This window comes from Bombyx mandarina, chromosome 22 (assembly GCF_030267445.1).
Source record: "Bombyx mandarina strain Sakado chromosome 22, ASM3026744v2".
In the NCBI taxonomy this organism is placed as follows: Eukaryota; Metazoa; Arthropoda; class Insecta; order Lepidoptera; family Bombycidae; genus Bombyx; species Bombyx mandarina.
The window spans coordinates 5,795,954-5,821,793 of NC_143228.1; the positions used below are offsets into that span (position 1 = coordinate 5,795,954).

General features: G+C 37.1%; 1 protein-coding gene across 2 annotated transcripts in view; it reads right to left on the bottom strand.

Moving 5' to 3' along the window:
* The window catches only part of sfl (N-deacetylase and N-sulfotransferase sfl), a 110,936-nt gene that overhangs the window by 15,980 nt on the left and 69,116 nt on the right, over nucleotides 1-25,840 (bottom strand). For both annotated transcript variants that reach the window (XM_028174552.2, XM_028174551.2), the window contains exons 5-11: nucleotides 25,615-25,777; nucleotides 19,038-19,244; nucleotides 17,167-17,344; nucleotides 16,115-16,360; nucleotides 4,692-4,854; nucleotides 3,784-3,966; nucleotides 660-880 (exon numbers count right to left, since the gene is read on the bottom strand). In XM_028174552.2, coding sequence (XP_028030353.1) covers nucleotides 660-880; nucleotides 3,784-3,966; nucleotides 4,692-4,854; nucleotides 16,115-16,360; nucleotides 17,167-17,344; nucleotides 19,038-19,244; nucleotides 25,615-25,777 — 1,361 coding nt within the window. The remainder of the gene's footprint in view (nucleotides 1-659; nucleotides 881-3,783; nucleotides 3,967-4,691; nucleotides 4,855-16,114; nucleotides 16,361-17,166; nucleotides 17,345-19,037; nucleotides 19,245-25,614; nucleotides 25,778-25,840) is intronic.

Genomic DNA, 25,840 nt, shown 5'->3' on the forward strand with positions numbered 1-25,840 from the left:
CAACGCTAGGCAAACGGTTTTTTTGCAAAGAGATAACTTATGAACTTTCTAATGACCTATCCACACTACTGTGTTTTATTTGTTAAGATTCGTAATGTGTTCATTATCTTTAGCATTTCATTTAAAAATAGTTTTATTATATAAACGGATAAAAAAAAACATTGATTTAAATAAAAATAAAAAGAATTATGCTTCAGTTCAATGTTTGATTTTATTTTATACTACGTATTTTTTTATTGCTTAGATGGGTGGACATGCTCACAGCCCACCTGGTGTTAAGCGGTTACTAGAGCCCATGGACATCTACAACGTAAACGCGCCACCCACCTTGAGATATAAGTTCTAAGGTCTCAGTAAAGTTATAACAGCTGCCCCACCCTTCAAAAACCGAAACGCATTACTGCTTCACGGCAGAACTAGGCAGGGCGGTGGTACCTACCAGTGCGGACTCACAAGAGCTCCTACCACCGGTAAAGTACTTAGTAGTAGTAGTAGTTTTTTTTTTTTATTGCCCTTGTAGGCAGACGGGCATACGACCCACCACATGGTGAGTGGTTACCGTCGCCCATGGACTTCAGCAATGCCTGAGGCAGAGCCAAGCCGCTGCCTACCGCAAAGATTAGATTACTATCGTTTTTTTTTGTCGCTTTTATACTCACCAATCCAGTCCTTTCAGGTAGTTGTTGTTATTGAAGAATTGTAGCTCTTCGTATGTGCTCGGGCTGGGCAAGTTCGGCTTCAGTGTTGGGTGCATCGCTAGGAACGTGTATAAGGCTGTGCTGCCGGTCTTCTGTGGACCGATTACTAGGAGTCTGGGCAGTGTGCCGCACCATTTACTCTTGGACCATATACGGCGGTGTCGGATGTCATCGCACGGATTCTATGGACGATAAATCACGAACGTTTAACACATTAATTGAAGTTTAAACAGTTTTTGTATATGAGACCATCAGCGCAAAAGTGGCCTAACCCACAATTTTTTATATTCAAGCTTATATTATTATGACGTATATTGGAATTAAAGTTTGATGCAAAACCGGCCTATTTATAGTTTCACCCCTTTGGTAAACATTATTTTTGCGCGTATTGTTTTTTTGCCTACTCAAAGTCAAATTCATGAAAATTCAAACATAATTGCCTCCATACTAACTATGGTGAGCTTAGGCCACTTTTGCGCTGACGGCCTCATATATAGTGCAGTTTTTTTCTTCTTCTAAGTAATAGGTATGAGTTCCGGCACACGTTTACCGAAACTATAGTGTTTATTTTTATTGGACGTTACTGGACGCCATTATAAGGGTCGTGCAATGAATGGGCAATAAAAACAAATGAAGTGTTCTAAGGAAGAGGCAATGGTATGTTACATTTTTGAGTACGCCTTGAATATTTTCCACAAGAATTCTAATCTGTAGTAATCTCTAAAAATGGTTCTATTATTTTAATGTAATTTTGTAGGCAGATACCACAATTTCTTATAATTGTTTATCTGTATAAAATATAAATCATAGTAAAAAATTTTTTGTTAGCTTTTCTTCGTGTCCTTTTTGAAGAATGGGCACCGTAAAGGTTTATATTGCGTGTAATATTTTAACGGTGCCATACTTGGCACTTCCTTTATAAGAAAATGTATCACAGCGTCGCGTACACATGTTACCAAATTAAAGCACTAGCTTCATTTTTTTGTATACCCGATAAACATTGTGTGTATGCATGAAGAGCTATTTAGATCTTCGTGAGACATTTATATAAAACGACATATAGCTTCGATAGTATTTAGATGAGGGAGCAAACTCGTACATAGTCAGGATACAGCTTTAGATGGCATGTAAAATGGTTTATCGTGAAACGTGTGCGGCGTGTTTCAGACAAGCCTAACATTGTTCTGGTCTCAAACACTAGGAACTCCTTTGTTGTCGTGGCACGACAGGCGACACGCTTTAGAAAGATTAATGACACATGCCAGACTCAAAGCAAACGTAACCCTCTGAAGGTAACGTTTGATACAGGTCGAAACACACCCACAGATACTATTACGCAGTTTTCCTACTCATTGGATAGCCGCCGTCGCAAAGCTATAAAGCAATTGTGTTTATTGCAACCGTAAAGCACTATTTTTATGTCGGCCGCAGAAAATGTATTTCCAATTTCCTTTTCGTATTTCAGTGAGGATATCATATCTCACAGAGCAATAAAATATTATTTAAATTCGTAGCGTGCATATTGTTTCTGGGGCAAGGCGCCGAACTCGTGCGGAGACAGTATACATTATACGAGATCGTTCGTGCATACTGAATGTGTTTGAACCGGCTACGAATCGGCGTTTTCGCGTCAATAATTTTAAAAATTTGAATCGCATCGAAATATATCACCGATTCACGGACCGTGTAATAGACAACGCCGTAGAATGGTGGCAACACAAGCGTCGAACCGGAATCGTCGAGAGCAAACTGTCAAACTGTTAAAAGTTAATTGATTTTGTGACAATAGAATTCATTTCGGGTTTGAAAAGCGTAACATTCCATTTTGTTTGCATCAAAAGACTTTCCGTGAACTTCGTCAAATAGAATCACTGATTAATAGATTGAGGACTGGAAATGTCAAAGGCAAAGGTTCCAATTGTCCGTGGAAAGGAAGCGCCGTGCCCTCTCTTCGGCTCTTTATTTTGATTCAAACTAGACAGGTTTTGTGCATTCTATTGACGGCGGCACGAACTCGAATGAATAGACCTTTAGCAACACTTAGACTGTACGGTTACTGATGGATGAGCTTCGAACCGTGTCAAATGTTTGAAACAAAGAACGCTAGTGTTGAGTGTCCCAACATTTGTTCTGCTGTCGTTTCGTGTGATCGATGGTATCGCAACTTACAAGAATCGCGTTTCGAATACATTGTTTTTAAATAAGACGTTTTCTCAGACATAACTATAGAAAGTCTCTTCTGTTTGAACACTATTTATGCTTCTTGTGCATTTCAATTTTTTTTGTTTGCTTAGATGATTGGGCGAGCTCACAGCCCATCTGATGTTAAGTGGCTACTGGAGCCCATAGACATCTACAACGTAAATTCACTACCCACTTGAGATATAGGTAAGTCCTAAGGTCTCGATATAGTTACAATGGCTGCCACACCCTTCAAAACGAAACGCATTACTGCTTCACGGCAGAAGCAGGCAGGGCGGTGGTACTTACCCGTGCGAGCTCACAAGAGGTCCTCCCATTAGTAATTATGCAAATAATAATTTTGCGGATTTTATTTTTATTACACGTATTCCCTCACCGTGGAAGTCAATCAAATTTTAATCATACACTTACGAACACTAAAAGTGCGTTTATGTCAGGGGCACAATTCACTTTTTTTGCCTTCTTTCGCCTTGTTTCCATTTACATGTAAAATCATCACTTTTCTATTAAAGTGCATTTTCTGTCTCCCCAATACGTGTCCAAGTCACGCTGAATACCTACTGCTAGTTTTATTAATTTTGACACTTTCTCTAGTATAATCATTTCTCCTTCTTCAGTGTTATCAATTATTATTACATACCTCTTAAATATTACGTATCATAATGGTGGCTCTGGGTGTCGTAAGCCTGTTTTGGTAGGGACTACCGACCTACCTATTTCCGCCGCGATACCATAATGCATTGCAATTTAAAAGTTGTATTTAAAGCTAAAAAGTAAATAGACTGGTGTATATATGTAGACATAAAATTATAACCATTACGTATCGATCAAGAGAAAAAATATATTTCAACAATGAAAGTAAAAAAAAGTTTCAAGCACTCACCCCCCACAACGGGTTCAGTTCGTCGGGTCTCAGTTGGAAATACTTCTCCGCCAGGGCCAAAGGTGGTGCTGATGCAAGACGCACATTGGTCCAGCACCTCAGGAACTTGACCACCGACTCGAAAGTGTATAATGCGAGTCGATCGTTGCCATAATTCGACATGTGGGTCATGAACACGTTGATCTAGTACAAACATTGTATTGTAAAGACAAATAAAAAATAGATATATACATATTTTTAATAAGACATGACCTTAATCATTTGCTGTAAAGGTACGCGTCCATTGGTCCGCGCCGGACGCACCGCACGTAACGGATTTTATTTTGCTTTGTATTATTTCAGTTTTTTTTTCCTACCTAAGCTGATGGTCTAGAGCAGCGGTCGGGGAACTTTTTTAATTATTACCCCAAAATATTTTTGTGTAAGTTGATATTACCCCGTGGCGAAGAACAAAAAAAAACGAAATCGCTTCTTTTTGGCATCTTTCATATTATAGCCCCCATGATAATTTGAAATAACAACGATTCTAAAGAAGTTTCAGTTCAATATATACTTTTTACTCACAAAAGTTTCATTTTTACCCCCCAAAATTTAATTTTACCCCAGTTGGAGTAATTTACCGCGGTTCCCCGACCGCTGGTCTAAAGAGACCATATCAGCGTCACCGGGCTAGTAGGTGAGCTTACGGGGCTCAAACCTTGTCTTAGATGGGTGACTTCACATAGTCCTGCGTCCGCTATTCGCGCCACCCGCACCGAACGCCGGCATTTATAAGCAAAAAATACAAAGCAAAATAAAATCTGTTGCGTGCGGTACGTCCGGCGCGGGCCAATGGACGCGTACCTTAAGGCAGAGGTAGTATTTAAAAAAAAAGACATGATCTTGTCGATAACATGTTTCATAATTACCGGATTGTTGATAACAGTCTGGAAGAGCTCGCCTCCCTGTATGGAGCGGTCTAGTCGATGCCTCCCGCCCGGATAACGCTCCAACAGTAACGTGTGCGTGAACAGACCGCACGTTTGACGCGGCAACACCATCACGCCCCGGTGCCGGAAACCGCGACGTAATCTGTACATAATATTTGCACTCCTCGTACAATGTTCGTTGTTTATAATAACATTAATAACAGCCAGACAACTGGCGTCTAAAATGAAACGCTAGCGGTTTACATCGTATAGAAGTGGCAGAGCAATTTGGTTTTATTAACGTCTTCATCAAAAACTTTAGTAACACTAAAATATGTTTATTTTATTTTACTTTTTTATTGCCCTTGTAGACGAGTATACGTCCCACCTGATGGTGAGTGGATATCGTCGCAATTAGACTTCAGCAAGGCCAGGGGCAGAGCCAAGCCGCTGCCTACCGTTAAGTACTCTCCACAAGCCTCGTTTGAAGAAGGACATGTCATAGCGCTCCAGTCCAGTAGTCTTTGCACGAATGAACAAAGAGACAAACAAAAATCATGATTTTAAAGTTAAGAGCTATGCCCAAATCACATTATATAATATTTAAATTCATTTAAACATCTCCATAGTACAGATACAGTTCTGTTACAGTTTTCGTGTATCAACTACAAAACCAGAACATAATCTTTTACTAATAAATAGACGTTTTTTGTTTGCTCCATAATGAATCTTGTATTATTTTGTGATATAACTTATGTAATATATCAATATAAATTGAAAGAAAAACAAATTAGTATAATTTTGGATAGTCATTAGAAATAAGAGTCCATGTCAGGGCTTACTCGCAAAATTCACAGTATTATTAAATTACGAAATATTATTATAAAATAGATTCAATTATGATTGAAGCTGAAATTGATATCTAAACTTTATCGTGGGTTGAAGAGCCATTTATAAATATAACGCTAAATCCTTATCGTTATTTATTTGAAGTAGTCCGTAATATTGTTATTACTATTTATTTATTTGTCTTTATGTAGACATTCCGAATCCTTTACGACAATCTCAGAGAGGTATATAAAAGTATTTAATATTTCAATACGAGACTGGTTGTTCCAAAAGAGAACAAATTGAAAATTGCGACGTGTATAGAAATGAAAAAATAATAAATTAGGAAGGGTGATATGAATATTTTTGTACAACTTATTTGACGGTTTTATTTTTCTTTTAACAAAATTTTACGTGATTTTTAATTAAATCATTTTATTAATGTATAATACCAATATCAATTATTTTTTTCGTTTGAAAGCGTTTTCATCATGAATTTCAATAATAAGAAAATGTCACAATATATTAATATGTAATACTTTCTACAATATATCAAAATTTTGGAATTAAAATTTAAAGGAGACATAAAAATCTTAACAAATAAAATTAAATATTAGATGTCGTTTCTTTGTTGACAAAATAAGAAATTATTTTATCTTGTAAATTAAAACTACGTCTTCCTTCTTTTTACGTAAAACTGCTCGTTTGTGAAACTTAAGCAATTCAGGAAAATTAGAAAAGCAATAACGTTATCATTCTCGTAAAGGAATAGAAAAAAGCCAATATCATTTTTTGCTTTATTCGAAAACTTTCTCGGAGAAATTATTTTGTCCTGATTAAATTACTTTAATATTCAGTAAACGAACAAGTTCTCGGCAAAGAATATAAGAAGGTAAAATAAAATAAATTATTAAAGTTCGATACTCAATAAAAACTTTATCAGTTAGCTTGTACTAATTTAAAACGCCTTTAAGAAATATTCAGTAGGTTTGACTAAGTTTTTTTTTTGCAGCTACGTTAACGTTTTATTACCACTTATCTTTTTTCAAGTTCTTCATCATCATTTATTAGCTCGTGCTCATAGTGAGGGTAAATTCAATTATCGAAATTTAATTACGCACGTCGAGTATCGAGAGACGGACGCAATTATAATAAATGCGGAGAATACGGTAATAATTTTAATATTCCGTCGGCGGTAGGTACTTAATTTTGCCGATAAAAAGTGACATCAGATATTTTGTTAAACTCTGCGAAATAGTTTAGTGATATATATATTTATTGCTTAGATGGTTGTACGAGCTCACAGCCCACCCGGTGTCAAGTAGTTACTGGAGTCCATAGACATCCACAACGTAAATGCGCCACCCACCTTGAGATATAAGTTCTAAGGTCTCAAGTATAGTTACAACGGCTGCCCCACCCTTCAAACCGAAACGCATTACTGCTTCACGGCAGAAATAGGCAGGGTGGTGGTACCTACCCGTACGGACTCACAAGAGGTCCTACCACCATTCAAGGGATTCGCAGGGCACTAAGACGAAGACGAGCGACTGATTGATCGAGTTACAGCGACCACGTGATCAGTAGCTCTAGCAGTAGTCTAGTAGTCCTTTACGCTTATCTATATATTAATACGTGAAGGAAAAACTTTGTACCCCTTTTTACGAAAATTGCGCGGACGGAGGAGTATGAAATTTCCCACACTTATAGACAATATAGAGAAGGAGTGCAGAATAATAATAGTTTTTTTTAATTATGCATAAAAATACAAAATCAATAAAAAAAACATTACGCACACTACCATGTATTTGACACACACAAGCATGCATACTATTTGTTTAATGTCAAACTTTTCTCATTGCATAAAGTCTGTGGTCAAATTGATAATAAATTAAATATTTTTTGTTTTTATTAATATTTGTCTAAAGTGTATTTTTGGCGAAGTCTATGATTATATAAGTATAATAGTCTGAAAATAGAATCATAATGTACAAATAGTGTACAAAATTATAATTTCAATTAATTATAGTCGAATTTCGACTACCGGGGAACCACTAGTAAATACTGATACTTGTAAATTGTCAACTTGGATATTTCGACAAGTCAACGACCTACGTCGCGTGTAGGTAATATTGTCATCTTGCAAAATACGTACAACTAGAGGTCCCGCAGTAGTCGAAATTCGACTATAATTATTTGTAATTGTAAGTTTGTACACTATTATGATTGTATTTGTCGGCGCAAATATGACTATTTACCTACCTATTATAAAAATAATAATGATTCAATGTGATAATCGGATAATCTGGTCATCAACTAATCACTCTGTGTTTGTTAAGATGAGAAATTGATGTAAAAACAGTCCTGTCAAAACTTGTAAACACGCTGACGTGTACCAAGCCCTATAAATACGGCCGTGCGTCTAGCGCAGATTCATTCGTGTCCGAGCCGTAGTACAGTACAGATCTCTCTGAACGTTGTCACGCTTCTCGTGAAATATACGCAGTTATTGTGAAGTTCTGGTGAAGTTTTGTTTCGGAAGCCCAAACATGAGTCATCGTCAACAAAGCAATAACCGTGACGTCAGCAATGCTGACGTCACACTTTTTAAAAACGTTCCATCAGTATCTCCCTCGACATCAGAAGTGGGATCAGGACTCTACTCTCACTGGCGTGACGTGTTTGAACATGTTCGAAGTACAGCGGAAAAACATGATGCAGATCAGAATACCAGTAACGGTAACTTCACACGTAGGTGTCACATGGAGGCATTTGCGACTTATTTCTCGCTCGTTATGCAAAATTCTTGATGCGACGCTTATCAATTTAAGCAATGGTAAGCCACAAAAGCGTGAATGCAGCATACGCAAGTCGTGTAATAACGTCTGCTACCTCGATGGAAGATCTGAGCCACGAAGAAATTTTATCACATGGCATTTACTAGCGGAAATACACGTCCCAAGCTATTGCAAGAAATTAAGGCAAGTGCAAGTCTCAAGTGGATGTTCGATCGCAATAATGGATCTGTCATGACGAGTGAGTAGTTCCGACACGAATCGTTTTTAATAAGCCAATGATTACTGCCAGAGTTACATGCCACTAGTCAATAAACCAGGACATGAGACTGTGAATTGTCGCTGAAACTTTAGAATCTGCTAGATTTAATACCAATACACTAAACGTTCGATGACTTCGGGCTCCAGCAAGCAAGTAAACAAGAAAGCAAGCAAATTTTCGTGGGGAAGAAAATTGACACATTTGAAGTCGTCGTGACCTGTAAGATAAGACATCCGGTGCGTTCGTGTCTGACGATGCGGCGGTGTTCGGGTCCCGCAGGCGGATGCCAGTTTTTCCGGTGAAGTGTGTGCTTGTGCGTGCTTGACAAGTGTTCGCGGTTGGCTTCCGCAGTGTGGGAGTAACATCGTGTAGTAGAGGTGGAACCCGCAAAATTGTGATTTTCGTGGTGGCTGGTGGTAAGATGTCTTGTGAGTCTGCACAGGTAGCCGGAGGTGAGACTTCTGCGGTCGCAGCCCACCCAGTCTGCGAGAACCGGGCAGATCGCCTCGACGGTACGGAGGCCGGCCGACGGGTCCGCCAAATGACGAGACCACGCCTCCAGCACGGACTGCCGAGTCTGGAGCCCCCGCGCTCCGGCTGCACTTGCGCTAGGGCGCGCCGCCTCGTAGGAGACTGTGAGGTATCCTTGAATGACTCTGACCGCGATCGCGCGCTGCCGCCGTCGCAGCGCAGCGACGTTCTAGTGGGTAAGGACGTGGCACCAGACGGGTGATCCGTATAGTGCCATCGACCGCACGGGTACCGTCACCCTGCCTATTTCTGCCGTGAAGCAGTGGTGTATTTCGGTTTGAATGGTGGGGCAGCGGTTGTAGCTATGCTGAGACCTTGGAACTTGTATCTCGGGGTGGATGACGCGTTTGCGTTGTGAATATATGTGGGTCCAATAACTACATAGCACCAGGTGGGCTATGAGCTCGTTCATAGCCCACCCATCTAAGCAAAAACATTGCCACGAGTTGCCGCCGAGGCAAATTGATGGCGCGATGTCATCGACGGCCGCGAGCAACGCAGCAGCAGAGCGACGTGCCGGTAGCTGCGTAACATCGGGTGTCTTGGTAAATGAGAAAAATCTGGTGAGTCGTTTTACTTTTATTTGGAATCTGGTGCCGAATGTTCTCTTGTCGAGAAATCTATTAGTAGTAGCTTCATAATTCAGGAATTTTATGCGATGGTTCTCATAAAGGGTCTGTTGTTTTGACCAAAACTGTACGGAACAAATCCTTTGCGATAATTTATTGCCTACTCATTTTAATGTCATGTACTACCCGATAGTTGTTTTAATCGGTTCAGTGAGATTGAGCATTCAGCGAAATAAACACTTAAATCTAGTGTGTCCTTATTCGAAGCCCACACTTGCGTTATTGCTGACCAAGCTCGCAATTAGCTCATGGAATTGTTCTTGACAAGAAGTGCTAGAAGCACATATTTTTTAAATTGTTCTATCCAACGTATAAAAAGGGTGAGCCCTCTTGAGCTTTTAATAATTCGCGTGCCATACGCACAAAAGATTTTTACTTTAAATGATACTGAAAACAAGAGATTAACCTTGACGAGACCAGAGAGCAACCGGTTCCCCTCGTACTAATGGACAGGTAGAGCGCGTTGTGAGTGTCCTAAAAGCAATGTTAACAGCGGTAGACTAGCGATACCAGATCGTGGCAAGATGTTGTAGGTGAGGTTCAGCTAGCTATTAATTGCACGATGAGTCGTGTAACGAAAGCATCGCCACTCGAGCTTTTAATCGGTAAGGTTGCAAGACCGTCGTTGATGTGTAGCGATGTAGACTGAAATTGATATTGACGAAATTCGCGAGATAGCGTATGAGAACAAAAGATTATGATAAGGCGCGATTTGATAAAACAAAGGCGAACATTTAAAATTTTAGCGTACGTACAAATATGCACACGATAGGTTGAGGAGGATATCAGTAGGTCATGTACCAGTCGAAGTTGATGTTGACAATGATCCTATTGAAGATGAGTGAGCCTAAGTTGTGCTGGAAACTCTAGTAAGACTCTATCGGCCGTATTGTGTTCGACCGTACTAGTAGCTATTACGTAGTCGTAGCCCGGCAGAAATCAATGTCTCTTGAGGCAACTCAAGTAGTCCGTGGGTGCGCGGTGCGCGTTTGGCTCTGGCGGAGATCAGGGTCTGTAAATACCATCGTGTGTAGTCAGCGGGTGATGCACACGGGCGATTCACACTGTGGATGCGCATCATGAGGGCAATTGCGATTGCTGGTCGACGGGAGAGCCGTGGCGATAGAGAGGCTTATGTGAAGTTTCGATAATTTAATTATGCTTAATTAAATGGTTGAATGAATAAACGACGGTGGTACAAGGCTCTGATCGTCCTCTGCTCTTTAATTTGCTCTAGTAGTTTATTGTGATCAATTATTTCCGTATACTTGAAAATTTTCTAAGCTTTTACTATGTGTGTGTGTTTAATTCATCCAAATGTAGTGCAATCCCTAAATACGATTTTGTTGAAACTAGTGATTTAGAAGATGTAGAGTCAAAAGACCACGATACAACTAACTGATTAAAGTAAGGATTTTTGTTGTCCTATTTTTGTGTGATTAGTAAAGAACAGTATTCGGTGTCATTTATAAAACTGGTAATTGAACACATCACCTAAATCGAGCGATGTGTTTTATGTTGAAGTTGGGTGCCGGATGGAGGTCCCACTTATTTGCGTCGCTCGATGGAGGTATCAAGGTTATCGTCACTTGATATAGGTGGCATGAGTTACTCTCACTAGATGGAGGTGATCGTAACGACAGTTTGTGATTGGTACTGAATACTGATGAAATACTACTCACATTACTTAGTTTTGTAATGACTCGGGTTTCTAATGCTTATTGAGCATTAATGAAATTTTTCAGTTGTATAGTGTGTCGCTAATAATTGGGTAGTTAAATTATCTACTCACACAGGTTAAAGATCTTGTTGAAAGCTAGCGTTATGGTTTGTAATGAAAGAATCCCAATCCTCAATCGTGAATGAATCAGGATTGGCCGAGACGAAACCTGTTTGATATTACAGAAGGTTATTTTTCTAGCAGGAGCGTCACACAGGGACGTGTGACATGTCAGAATGGCCGTGTCGTGATTAACGACTTTTAGTAGTATTAAGACGTTATTTTGACTATTATCTTAAATGATGAAATGCTGTTTTGATAAATATCACAAAATGTAGGGTAGACTCCGTAACGCCACAGTATAAAATGGCGGTACGTGGACAGAGTCGTGGCGTTCCGTGTCAGACAGTCATCCAGTCCGTATCAGACGGTCCGTCCGTCAGAGTCAATGAGTCTCTGGCAGTCAGTCAGTCTGTTGGTATGTGGCACGAAACTGTCGGTTTACCCTGTCATTGTGAAAGTTGTGTGTGTTGAGTTTCAATAATTATTATTCAAAAAGTTTTATTGACTAAACTGAGTTCAATCGAACACGAGTGATGACGGAAACTACCGCTTTACCTTCCCCGTCGCGCGTCGATTTATATTTCTTACTGCTATCCTGATAGTTACTTAAAATGTTTACCAATTTATGAGAAAGTCAGTATCAACATCAGCAGTAAGATCCAGCCGTTGGCCGTTGTCTTTGTTGACGGGTCGACCATCATTAAAAGTAAGCCTGTACATTACCCCTATCCTATTTTCCTTCCTTGAACCAATTTCAGAGCCCCTGTGGACCACGGCGTTCGAGACCGCTCAGCGCCACAGCATCAATCCTATCTACGAGAAATCAAATCGTGCAATTATGCGTGGAGCATTTGTATCGATATATCTACGAGTACATAAATCGTGCGAGTAAGCGTGGAGCATTACAAGCACTTCAATATCATCGCTCACCTTCCATGTACAGCATTCCTATACTTATAACAATTTTGTATAAAGCTTCTCAATCTTTATTCTGTACTACATAAGTACCACAGTGTACGCCAAAACAACATCCTTATCCGGACACCTTAAATAAATCTACGAGAACCTCCGAGAAACCTACGATCAAATCGCATTAATAGTCTCAAACCTACATAGTTACAAGTAACGCAAGTAGTATAACAGATGCGCTACTCAGAGAAACTTTTTATTCCTGCAGGTCAATGAGAATCAAAGAAAAACCTACGAGACTCAACGAGGCTGGTGCAGAGCGCGCACCGCCTGTCAGTATGGCCGTGTCGGCGCAAATATGACTATTTACCTACCTATTATAAAAATAATAATGATTCAATGTGATAATCGGATAATCTGGTCATCAACTAATCACTCTGTGTTTGTTAAGATGAGAAATTGATGTAAAAACAGTCCTGTCAAAACTTGTAAACACGCTGACGTGTACCAAGCCCTATAAATACGGCCGTGCGTCTAGCGCAGATTCATTCGTGTCCGAGCCGTAGTACAGTACAGATCTCTCTGAACGTTGTCACGCTTCTCGTGAAATATACGCAGTTATTGTGAAGTTCTGGTGAAGTTTTGTTTCGGAAGCCCAAACATGAGTCATCGTCAACAAAGCAATAACCGTGACGTCAGCAATGCTGACGTCACACTTTTTAAAAACGTTCCATCAGTATCTCCCTCGACATATTTTATACTTCTATAATCACAAATTTCGCCAAGACTACATTATAAAAAATATTAAAAAAGACAAATAATATTTAATCTATTCTCAATTTGACAACAGGCATCAAGAACAAAAGTTTGACAATAAATAGTACGCATGCGTGTGTGCGTCAGATACATGGTATGTAGTGTGTGTAATGTTTTCTTTATTGATTTAATGTATCTTTTATGCATTATTTAAAAAAAATATTAGCATTGTGCACTTCTTCTCTATATTCTCTATAAGTGTGGAAAATTTCATACTCCTCCGTCCGCGCAATTTTCGTAAAAAGGGATACAAAGTTTTTGCTTCACGTATTAATATATAGATATCATAATGACCACGTATAACAACACATATTTAACGTGTATTTGAAACATAGTCGTTGTCTCAATGGACTTTAACCTTTTGACATCAAGGTCGAATCATTAACGCGGTTATCTATGTCTCCTCTAATATTAACCTGTGTTGGACTGTGGATGTGTGAAGTAAAAAAAAACTTATTAAATTAACTTGGTTGGCGATACTGTGCTTAATAGTACTTTCACTCATCATTAAGAATATTAATAGTCGGTACAGAAGTATGTTTTACTAGAAAAACAACTGCGAACGTGTTTGTTTATCACACAAAACGAATAGTGCCACAAATAAAAAAATCACATTTCAGAGTTTGGAATATCGGACGTTTTACCAAATTTAATCAAAGGCTTGAGAATACCAGACTCTTATTAGTAATTTTTTTGTTTACGTTTGTTCCTTCGTTTCAGTTTCACAAGCAATAGAATTCGGAACAAATGGGTGCGCTGGTCCAATCCAAGTGAGCCCCTAAAATCTCTTGAATGAAATAGGGCAAATGATGAAATTTACTTCCAATGAATTTAGATTGAAGTTAATAGTGTAATACAACGCGATAGTTTAATTAACTACAATTGTGAAGGTCATAGATAATAGCGTTTGTTAAAATAATTAAGCCTCTAAATTGTTTTATCAGCTGATGTTACTCCACTCTAATTCTTATCACCCTATTAGCATGGTGAATATTTAAATTCAAATTCACTGACGTCTACCACTACTGCAAAATAAAACACCTTTATCAGCTTATAACATGATACTTTTGAATAAAAATCAATATGTTCCAAAATTATTTGGTTTGATAGAGAAAATCGTTTTGCTTCTTCAGTGTTGCAGTAAAGGTACAAAGAGGTAAGTGAAATGAAATTCTTACTTTCTTTGAAAAAAAAAAAAAAGAAGCAATTTCCCTTCAAATGTCAAGACCTTCGAGAATTTTCCGTTAACGAAACTACATAGTTACGCGTTACGTAAATTAATAGAGCCGTGAACGTTTAGGTGGATGTGTGTATCTAACGTCAATAAACTTTGATCAACATTCGTAGTCCCGGCGGACGTTACCAGAATTAAACAATTAACTTCAATTTATTATGCCGTTTGACTTTCGGTATATCGGGTTTCGAATCGATTTCATGCGTGATACAACTTAGATGTTAAATATTCGGCGGTGTACGTGATGTACATACTTTAAAACTTTTCTTCATTTAAATTGCTGTTTGTTTAGGTTTACGTTCACACTTAAGAAAAATCAGCTATTTTTTTTAAATTTCAGAAAGTAAATTGACATCCTATTTTTTATGTTACTGCAATTTTGTCACAAAAACAATTACTAATTTTTTTTTTTACATAATCATTTACTAACGTAATTGTTACTATTGTAAATTCTAAATTGATTAATTATTTGTCAGTAAGTTGAATTTCAACATGGCTTCACTTATTCAATCATCTGAATTTTGTATCCCAATAATGAAAATCTTTCGATTTATTTATATTATTGAATTTTATTTCAATGTCTACAAATATTTTAAGCTTTATCTAACGTACAAATACTATTTTTAATCGTCCCGGAAGGCATTTCGTCAAAGGAAACGCGTAAAGCAATATCACAAGCAATATAAGCTTCCTTAAATTAGTTTACACAAGCGTACTATTAAATGTTTTTGTTTTCTTTACTATTCAAAGATACACGGGAAGAACTTCACCAGTCAACGTCAAATATACACACTAAGTGGAAATAAAAATGAAAGGAAATATATACATACATTATACTGTTCTGGAGAGTAAATGAATCATCACGTTCTATATTGATTAGAATAACGTGACTTTCTTAAATTTTGTTAGCAATGCTCTCCGTAATATTGAATATTTGTCACAATCCTTTATAAGATTTTTTTTTATTTTTTTATTGCTTAGATGTTTGGACGATCTCACAGCCCACCTGGTGTTAAGTGGTTACTGGAGCCCATAGACATCTACAACGTAAATGCGCCACACACCTTGAGATATAGTTCTAAGGTCTCAGTATAGTCACAACGGCTGCCCCACCCTTCAAACCGAAACGCATTACTGCTTCACGGCAGAAATAGGCAGGGTGGTGGTACCTACCCGTGCGGACTCACAAGAGGTCCTACCACCAGTAAAGCACAAGAGGTCCTACCACCAGTAAATGATATGAGATAAATATGTAGTAATTTGTAGTTTTTGGTTTTTGCGATTCCGTCTGTTTGGATGCCTAGATAGACTATAATTTTTAATCTTAACCCTTTGAGCGCGAACCTAGAGACTCTACTATTGTAGAGATTAGATCTATCGACGGCGTATAAAGTGCTGAACGTCGAAATACCGAATATTACGCAGTTTGATTATATGTGTTGAGTATCAACCTGCATAACGTTTTTAATAAGTCAATAACATTTATTATATAAAAAAAACCATTTAAAATTATTTTGCTACGAATTCAGCATTGATATTTGTATTTTTTAAAGCTTTTTTAAGGTACTCTTTTTTTCTAAAATCCTTTAGTAATTTTTGCAAAATATTGGAATATAAGAGAGATGGTTAAACTTACCTAGCTGGTCTTAAGTGAGGATACTCCTCCGTGCTTGTAACTTTAACGTCCCAGACTTTCCTCCAGGCTTCGTAGAGAGGTTCGTGTACGGGATAGACTCCGGAGTGGTGCGGGGACACAGAGTAGCACGAGTTCGTCGGGATCCCGTGCTCTAGAGCGAACTGTTTGTTCAGCATCATTTCCGCTTCGAGCTGAGACACGTTGTTGTACAGGTGAGGCTGTTGATGGTTCCACATGTGGCAAAACCTGTTGACGAGATAATTGACGAAGACGCCTTTTTTATTTATTGCTTATATGGTTGGACGGGCTCACAGCCCGCCTGGTGTTAAGTGGTTGCTGGAGCCCATAGACATCTACAACGTAAATGCGCCACCCATCTTGAGATATAAGTTCTAAGATCTCGATATAGTTACAACGGCTGCCCCAACCTTCAGACCGAAACGCATTACTGCTTCACGGCAGAAATAGGCGGGGCGATGGTACCTATACGCGCGGACTCACAAGAGGTCTCACCACCAGTAATTACGCAAATTATAATTTTTGCGGGTTTCATTTTTATTACACGATGTTGTTCCTTCACTGTGGAAGTAAATCGTGAACGTCTTAAGCATTTGCCAACATTCAGCTTCTAGGAAAGACGTGTATGAATTCAGAAACGATTTTTTTAGCGGAATAAATATACTGGGTGTTAGGAGATCGCTTCCGAAAACGAAGACAGACGATATTACTAATGATACCTTTGATGATGGGACAGAAAAAAAATCGATCTTGATTAAACATATGTTTAAAACGTTTTATTAGCATTATTTACGCTCAAGCACGGGCGCAGTGCGGCGCAGACTCGCGCGATCGCGCAAATGCTTATGTACAACATTTGTCTAAATAACTTCATCATCAAAGGTGTCATTAGTGCTATTTATTATCTGTCTTCGTTTTCGGAGGCGGTCTCTTAAAACCCAGCATAAAGGTCTAATCACACTCCATAGAGAGACCAACATGTGGCCAGATATTGTATGCAGTTTAAAATCTATAAAAATAACTAATTAAATTACCAATTAAAATATTCCCTATGTTTTAACAGAGCGTCATCGCCGAGGTTTTCCGTTGGCGTTCCGTGGTGGTAGTACTTCGCGCTGTAGCCGAGGTTGAACCTGAACCCCGGAACTAATCGCTGCAGTGCTGCCTGAGACGTCAATAGTGCCGCCACGTCTTCTTCGTGAAGACGGGTACCTATACAAACGGGAACTAATCGTATAATATAAGTATAAAATATATAGTATAATAATATAAGTAATCATCAATATATAATCTATATCTATATATTCGTTAGTCTCGCTAAAACTCGAGAACGGCTGGATCGATTTGGCTAATTTTGGTCTTGAATTATTTGTGGAAGTCCAGAGAAGGTATAAAAAGTAAATAAATATAATTATGCTCGGAATTAAATAAAAATAACAATTTTATTTTTCCTTTGATATGTCGCCCGTCGGACGGATTCCTTTTGTTTCTTTTATTTTATACAAAGGTTTAGGTTTAGGCACTACGAAGTCTGCCGGGTCAGCTAGTAATATAATAAATCTTTTTTTCACACAAACTCTCAATAAAATTTGGAGTATAGATATCTTCTTTCCTGTGAGAAACGGGACGGAATATTTATCAAAGCCGACACAGGTCGAGGAAGAAAACACAAATTAATATAATTTAAGTAATCATGGAATATCATGTAGTATAATCTAAACCACTACCATTAATACTTTTTTGTGCGGAAATAGTTCTCATATTTTCTGTTTGGTGTATAACGAACCGTAATTAGTGTTTTGAATTTTTCAACGAACGTTGTTCCATTTCGCCTATGCGGATGTATCACTAATTAAGCGGCCACTATTTTTAACACTTTTAACATTAAAGTGGCACTTATCGCAACGGGCAAATTAACAACCCACATTGAAACAACACCGGCAAATAGCCGTCCAACAAACCATTAAGAGATCAATTTAGCCTTCCAATGCTTGGTGAGAAGAAAAACAGGACGAGCGTTTCCAGATACTCGTAAATATTAAAAACAGTACTTAACATAACTTGGAGATCGTGATTCAATGCACGGAAACCGCCAGTATTAATAGCACTCAGTTCTGTGCATACTAATTACTACGACAAAGGCTGTATAGCCCTCTATTATTCAGCGTTAATTGATTTTGTAGTTGTACGCTCCTGTTTAGATTATGGAGAGCACCCTTTTATTGTCTACCCACAAATGTCAGGTATTGTTCGTCGGAACACGATACGTTGACGGCCTTAATTGAGGTTCGACGATGAGCGTCCATTGGCGGCTAATTTATAAATATATAAGAATATAAAGTAGGAACAAACAACATCACTTATACTATACAGAATTGATTCAGATCAAATTAAAATAAACAATAGAAAAAAATACTAGAAATTTCCACTCAGAATAAATGGTTTCCTTTACAATTTTCGAAGAAGACTTTTAAGATGGAACCATCATAAAATTATATTAACAGATAACGTATGCTTACAATATGTCATGTTCCATGTATGTATTTATATCATTGACACGTTCTGTTATTTTCAGACGTCACATTGTTGTTTCGTAACGCCTACAGACCGATCGCTGTTTTTATGAAATGTATACCTACCGTGCTTAATTAAATTCATGGATCAACATTATCATTCAAATACTTTTGTACGATAAAAATGAAATTATTTTATGTAGTTTACATTTTTTTCGGATGTTTCACGGTTTATTGCAGACAATTTAAATCTGAATTATGGTCATAAGTAAAGTGAAAAGTCATAAATTTAGAGTCATTTTTCTGTCGGACATTGATTGAACTTACTCGTTCAGCAATGTTTTGAAATAAAATAAAAAAAGTTAATATTTATTGAAAATTCAACCACCTACCTTTCTCACCGACAAAGATGTCATCGATATCAACCAATATCCATCGATCCAGACTCAAGCTGAGCTGCCCGTGACTGAGGTAGCTTAATGCGTCCAGAAAAAGCAGTCGATGCAACCAGAACTGTAGACCACTACCGAACAGAACGCGTTGGACGCCGTCCAAACGACCGTGGTCTTGTATCACAGTTGCCAGCGGCATCCGCTCTCCTGTAAACAAACCGTTTATTTCAGGTCATTTGTACATTATCTCAGAACTGTGTCACGAATTGGAAATCATTTGTTTTAATTTCCATATCTTAATTTGAGCATTTTTATCATTAGATCGAACATCGAAAACATTCATGTTAATTAATATGCAATGAAACTTATACATCTATGCTAATCTATACTAATATATAAATCTACAGTGGATTTTACGGATGTTCCGTTATAACTACTGAACCATGCATCCGATTGACTTGAAACTTGGTATCCATGTAGAAAATACATGTACTTAATTGATAGGCTAATATTTATATGAGCGTTGGACTCCTTACACTAGTTGCGGGGGCGTTAATGATGAGAATCTTTGTGGGGGTGAGAAATAATAATGTTAATTTTAAATGCCCAGCGAAGCGGACGGGCACAGCTAGTATTTCATAAATTCACAACGTATTGTGCCATTAATGTTCATAGAAAGAAACAATCGTGTGTGTCACTGTTAAGGCATTTTTGTGCCTTTCGCATGTGATTATAAATTAATCAATTTGCAAAGTATTGTTATCTGTATTTTTAATTTGACTAATTGAGCAGACAAGTAACACGAATACATGAGAATTTTACGGACTGTAATTTCACGAATTAAATTGTTTTGAATTTGTCAAATTTAAAGTTACAGTTACTTGTTTCTGGTCTATAGGTGTTTGCACAAAACTTTCACAGCACACTAAGTCGTGAGACTCCAATTTGAAACCATTTGGACCGAAAAATTGCTAACGGTTCTATTCTAAAATATTTTTGACAGGAAGGTCAGTCAGGGAACGCAGATTTTTAAAAATTAAAGATAACTAGAGGTCCCGCAGTAGTCGAAATTCGACTATAATTAATTGGAATTGTAAGTTTGTACACTATTATGATTGTATTTTATACTTCTATAATTTCAAATTTCGCCAAGATCATACTATAAAAAATAATAACAAAGACAAACAATATTTAATCTATTCTCCATTTGACAACAGACGTCAAGAACAAAAGTTTGACAATAAATAATTAGTATGCATGCGTGTGTGCGTCAAATACACGGTATGTAGTGTGTGTAATGTTTTCCTTATTGATTTAATGGATGTTTTATGCATTATTTTAAAAAAATATTAGCATTGTACACTTCTTCTCTATATTCTCTATAAGTGTGGAAAATTTCATACTCCTACGTCCGTGCAATTTTCGTAAAAAGGGATACAAAGTTTTTGCTTCACGTATTAATACATAGATTTAAATGAAGTTCTGAAAAAGGTTAGTTAAAAAGGAACCGTGTGTCTCTTCTTACGTCTGAAACTCGTGTAAAGCGATTGTTTGTTTTGTTTTGAAAAGCAATTTAAAATTTCAATTCAGTAGACGAGACAGAGAATAGAAAAAGGGAGTGGCAAAAAATATATGTACAAATATAATTTCAAACCGCTTTCTCAAAAGTAGTTAATTTAATGGTATTTGCATAAATGACATGAAACAGGAAATTTCCATTTGTATTAAATAAATTTCAGTCTTCCATGTCTATTTACATGATAATTTTCAGTGCAATGAAATCTACATTATTTTACAAACATGACTCGGTAATTGCTTCAATGATAGTTATTTTTATTGTTTACCTTATAGTTTTATCGTTTTAAGCAGGCAGTGTCATATCAACAGGAATTACAGGCAGGAATGGCGCAAGATGATGAAGGAGAAAGTGATTAGAGGAGGCCACGACCCTCAGCACTGATTATCGACGCAAGGAGGAGGAGGTCATATCAAACTTTCTGTATTGTTACGTGTCTGTGTCCTAAATTTTAGTTTTAGTCGTATTTTATAATCGTGTTTTACATTGTTATTTAAAATGACTAATGTTTTCGTTACTATTATTACAATTTACTTTTACTTAGAACCATTGTCTCAATTTGGGTGGCGGCATTTACGTTCTTCATGTATACTAGGTTACGACTACTAGACTATGGCTAGGGTAACGACTTAACAGCAGATGGGCCATGCGCTCATCTATCCATCTAGGATAAGATGAAAACTTAACTTGTACATTACTGGTGGTATCCTAACTTTACTGGTGGAAGGACCTCTTATGGGTCCGCACGGGTAGATACCACCGCCCTTCCTAATTCTGCCGTGAAGCAGTAATGCGTTTCGGTTTGAAGGGTGAGGCAGCAGTTGTAACTATACTGAGACCTTAGAACTTATATCTCAAGGTGGGTGGCGCATTTACGTTGTAGATGTCTATGTGCTCCGGTAACCACTTAACACCAGGTGGGCTGTGAGAGCTCGTCCACCCATTTAAGCAATAAAACAAAAATAGCTGCATTGCTACTGATTTGTTACAAGACTGACACATTCCAAGAAACTTGCACTTGTCACAGTGAGCACAGCTTGTCAATTAACATATCGATTACGTGTGTCGTATGACAAACACAAACGCGTGAGGCGCCTATATACACAGTACCGAGAATTTTAATATAACGTTTTCGTCGTATCTCCCCTTGGAACTTTGCTGAGGCAATTTTTTAGGTACTTTGAACCCAGTGCATCTTGTATACGCACATGCATGTCATACACCCCTGACAGGTTCGTATATTGTTATTATAGCTTTCAAGTTTGGCAACATTTTTAACTTTGTTTCAGTTTCCGACATTTCCTTTTTTTGCTTTGATGGGTGGACGAGCTCACAGTCCGTTTTCATTCATTCTACTTTCCATTTTTTTTTTTTTATTCTTTGCTGTGTGGACGAGCTCACAGCCCACCTGGTGTTAAGTGGTTACTGGAGCCCATAGACATTCAGAACGTAAATGCGCCACCCACCTTGAGATATAAGTTCTAAGGTCTCAAGTATAGTTACAACGGCTGCCCCACCCTTCAAACCGAAACGCATTACTGCTTCACGACAGAAATAGGCAGGGTGGTGGTACCCACCCGCGCGGACTCACAAGAGGTCCTACTACCAGTAAAACCATATAAAAGGGAATAACTATTGATGTTTAAAAAATTTATACACATACGTACAATTATATACATTATATAGATACATTTATTTATGTATGTATGTCGTATAGGGGGAAGAATAAGTTGATGGGGTGGTGAAGTGATCCTTAAGAATGAAGGCATGTAAAAAATTAAGAAAATACTTTGATTCAAAAAACGAGATTTGTATTTTTAATATGAAAACTGCATTTTTAATTGATTAAATTTTCTGAAAATTTTATTAGTAAATTAATATTCTCATATGTCAAGGCAATATCTCGTGGTTATCTACAGAATTAATGTATCTTTAGATAGGGGCATTACCTATTTGTAGGATATGAACTACTCCGGCATCGCGTCACGCCATACGAGTACCTATCTATGTACATCGGTTGACCTTCCCGTTGGGGCTTAGATGTTTCGATCTTAATGTGGGTGACATCATGAAACATTTTATGCATTTCGATTTATTTAATCGCTTCCCTTTGCCTTTTTTTTTTGTTGCTTAGTTGGATGGACGAGCTCACAGCCCACCTGATGTTAAGTGGTTACTGGAGTGGATGTTAAGTGGTTGCCTTTATTAAAACTCGTGTAAATTCGTTTTCGGATGGACATAAAAAAATCTATTTTCGTTTTTTTAGATTTTGTACGACATACTTTTTAAATAAACATATTATACAATTGTAAATTATTTAGAAGTAATCTTCATCAATAAAAGCAAGACGACCGTTTGTTATTAATATTAATCAAATTTATAGGAAACAATCATTAGTAGTCGCCTTACGGATGCGAGGCCTCTTATATTTGTGTTGTATTCTAAGTATACATTGCACTGAACTGAGAACAACACATGCGACATATTATTATATGTTGACTTTCAAATTCAAATTTGGAACTCGATCACTTAGCCGACTTAACCTAATAGGTGTATGGCACTAATAAAGAATAAATAAAAAAAACTCGATCATTTAATGAAGCAATATGTATACATATGTAATAAAATTTGCATTAAATTAGTTTTCTTGAACTTTATTTTTTCTTAATAACAAGAAAAACAATTTTTTTTATTATCTTTAAGCACAAGCTTCTACGTTGTAATTTCACACTAATATGTGGGGTCAGCAAAAGTTGTCAACAAGTATGCCCATCCCACTCTCCTACATTATTAGTAATCTCGATATTCATATTTTCGCCGTCACACATTCGTTAATAGCTTACCATCCCTTAGACATATTTCCGTTTTCTACCACTCCTAAATCTTTCCATTTAGTTAATTGTATTAATATTCATTCTTGCGGTCGATATTTCGAGCCGTGTTCCTCAGTAACGTAGTTATTTGGAAGGTATGGTTTCCATAGACAGATAACATTGCATAATTTTCTTACAACAAATTAACGATTATGTTGTTTCTTTTATTCTTTCACAAGTACTTTTACTGGTGGTAGGACCTCTTGTGAGTTCGCACGGGTAGGTACCACCGCCCTGCCTATTTCTGCCGTGAAGCAGTAATGCGTTTCGGTTTGAAGGGTGGGGCAGCCGTTGTAACTATACTTGAGACCTTAGAACTTACATCTCAAGGAGGGTAGCGTATTTACGTTGTAGGTGTCCTATGGGCTCCAGTAACCACTTAACACCAGGTGGGCTGTGAGCTCGTCCACCCATCTAAGCAATAAAAAAACATACATAATTATGATATTCTATTAACTTTAATAATACCATCGTTGTACACTCAATTTTATTATAATATTTATGTTGACGAGCATTATTAATATAATTAATGCCGTAAAGAAAACTTCGCAAAAAACCTTGGCAAAGGTCTAACAGTGAACAGACAGAGGAAAATTACATACAACACATTACGTAAATTTCCATAGAAGCAATTTACTTGATAACTCATAATGATATGTTCCTTAACAGCCCATTTTCTAGTTATGGTAGTGATAGTTTAGCAGGTAATTAATTAAGCACAAGCCCTGCTATGTGATTTGGGAAATATCCCTTTATAAATACGACTCAAGTTCCTATATGTTAAGAAGTATTTACAAAACCAAGATAAAAAGTGGAAAAAAAATAATGAAACGAAACTCGAACGGCAAACGTGATCACGTAAAACGTATCAACTAATCTATACTAATATTATAAAGAGGAAAGATTTGTTTGTTTGTTTGTTTCGAATAGGCTCCGAAACTACTGGACCGATTTGAAAAATTATTTTTCCATTAGAAGCCGACATTGTCCCTGATGAACATAGGCTACTTTTTTAATTTTTTTTTTTATTTTTTTTTTTTGTTTCATGTGTGTTTTAATGTTTCCGAAGCGAAGCGAGGGCGGGTCGCTAGTAAGATAATAAAATTGAAAAAAATACATTAAATAAATAAATACATAGAAGCCACAAACTTTTATTATTGCTACGCTTGTTAGCTTTAAAACGATTTTAAAAATCAATTGTCTGGTATTATTATACTTACAACGGCAAGACATTCATTATTCATTTAAAATATCAACGATGTACGTTCCCGCGATATATTGAACACGTAGATTATTAAGAATACCTAATGTGGTATGCAGATATTGTACAGAGATACACTGTAGTGCATAAAGTTTATTATGTTAAAACAATATTAAACTAGGTGTTGTATACATATTCAACTGTAGGCGTGACATACAAACTTTTCAATAACAAAATCATAATTTACTTCCAGATATGTTTTTTTAGGTATATTAATATTATGTAAAGCAAAAACTTTGTACCCTTTTTTTACGAAAATTGCGCGTACGGAGGAGTATGAAATTTCCCACACTTATAGAGAATATAGAGGAGTGCAGAATGTTAATATTTTTTTTAAATAAGCATCAAATTTTACATTAAATCAATAAATAAAAATATTACACAACACCACCATGTACTTGACACATACACGCATGCTTGTTTATTGTCAAATATTTGTTACTGCTTATATTCTGCGGTCAAATTGACAATAGATTAAATATTGTTTTTTTATTGTTTAAAGTGGTCTAAAGTCTGTACTTAAATTTAGAATAGATTAATATTGTTTGTCTTTAATATTATTTGTCTAAAGTGTAGTTTTGGCGAAATCTGTGATTATAGAAGTGTAATAATAGTCTTTGACAATACTCGTAGAATCATGATAGTGTAAAAACTTATAATTTCAATTAATTATAGTCAAATTTCGACTACCAGGGGACCGCTAATCATATTAAAAAGCCTCTATACATTCATGTTTTGTAAGTCATCTTATAATCCGAAGATAGGTAACGTTAAATCATATCATGATATGCTATATCCTATCATGATATGCTGTACATAATCTTATAGGAATATCGCCTATTTCTGATTAGTAAAATTTGCACTCACCATCAGTTTCATAATCGTGCTCTCTAAGCGCCCACGCGATAGGTTCATAGGTAGAGCTGTTGGCTCGGAACACCGACCAGTGGTCACCAGGAAGCGCGCCCCAGGCAGTTTCTCCAGCACGAGCCAATCGCAATACGGGTGAAGCAGCGTTTAACGTTGCATCCTAAACAAAAAAAGACCGATTTCGAAAAGAATATGTATGATGAGCAATAAAAAAATTCCAATA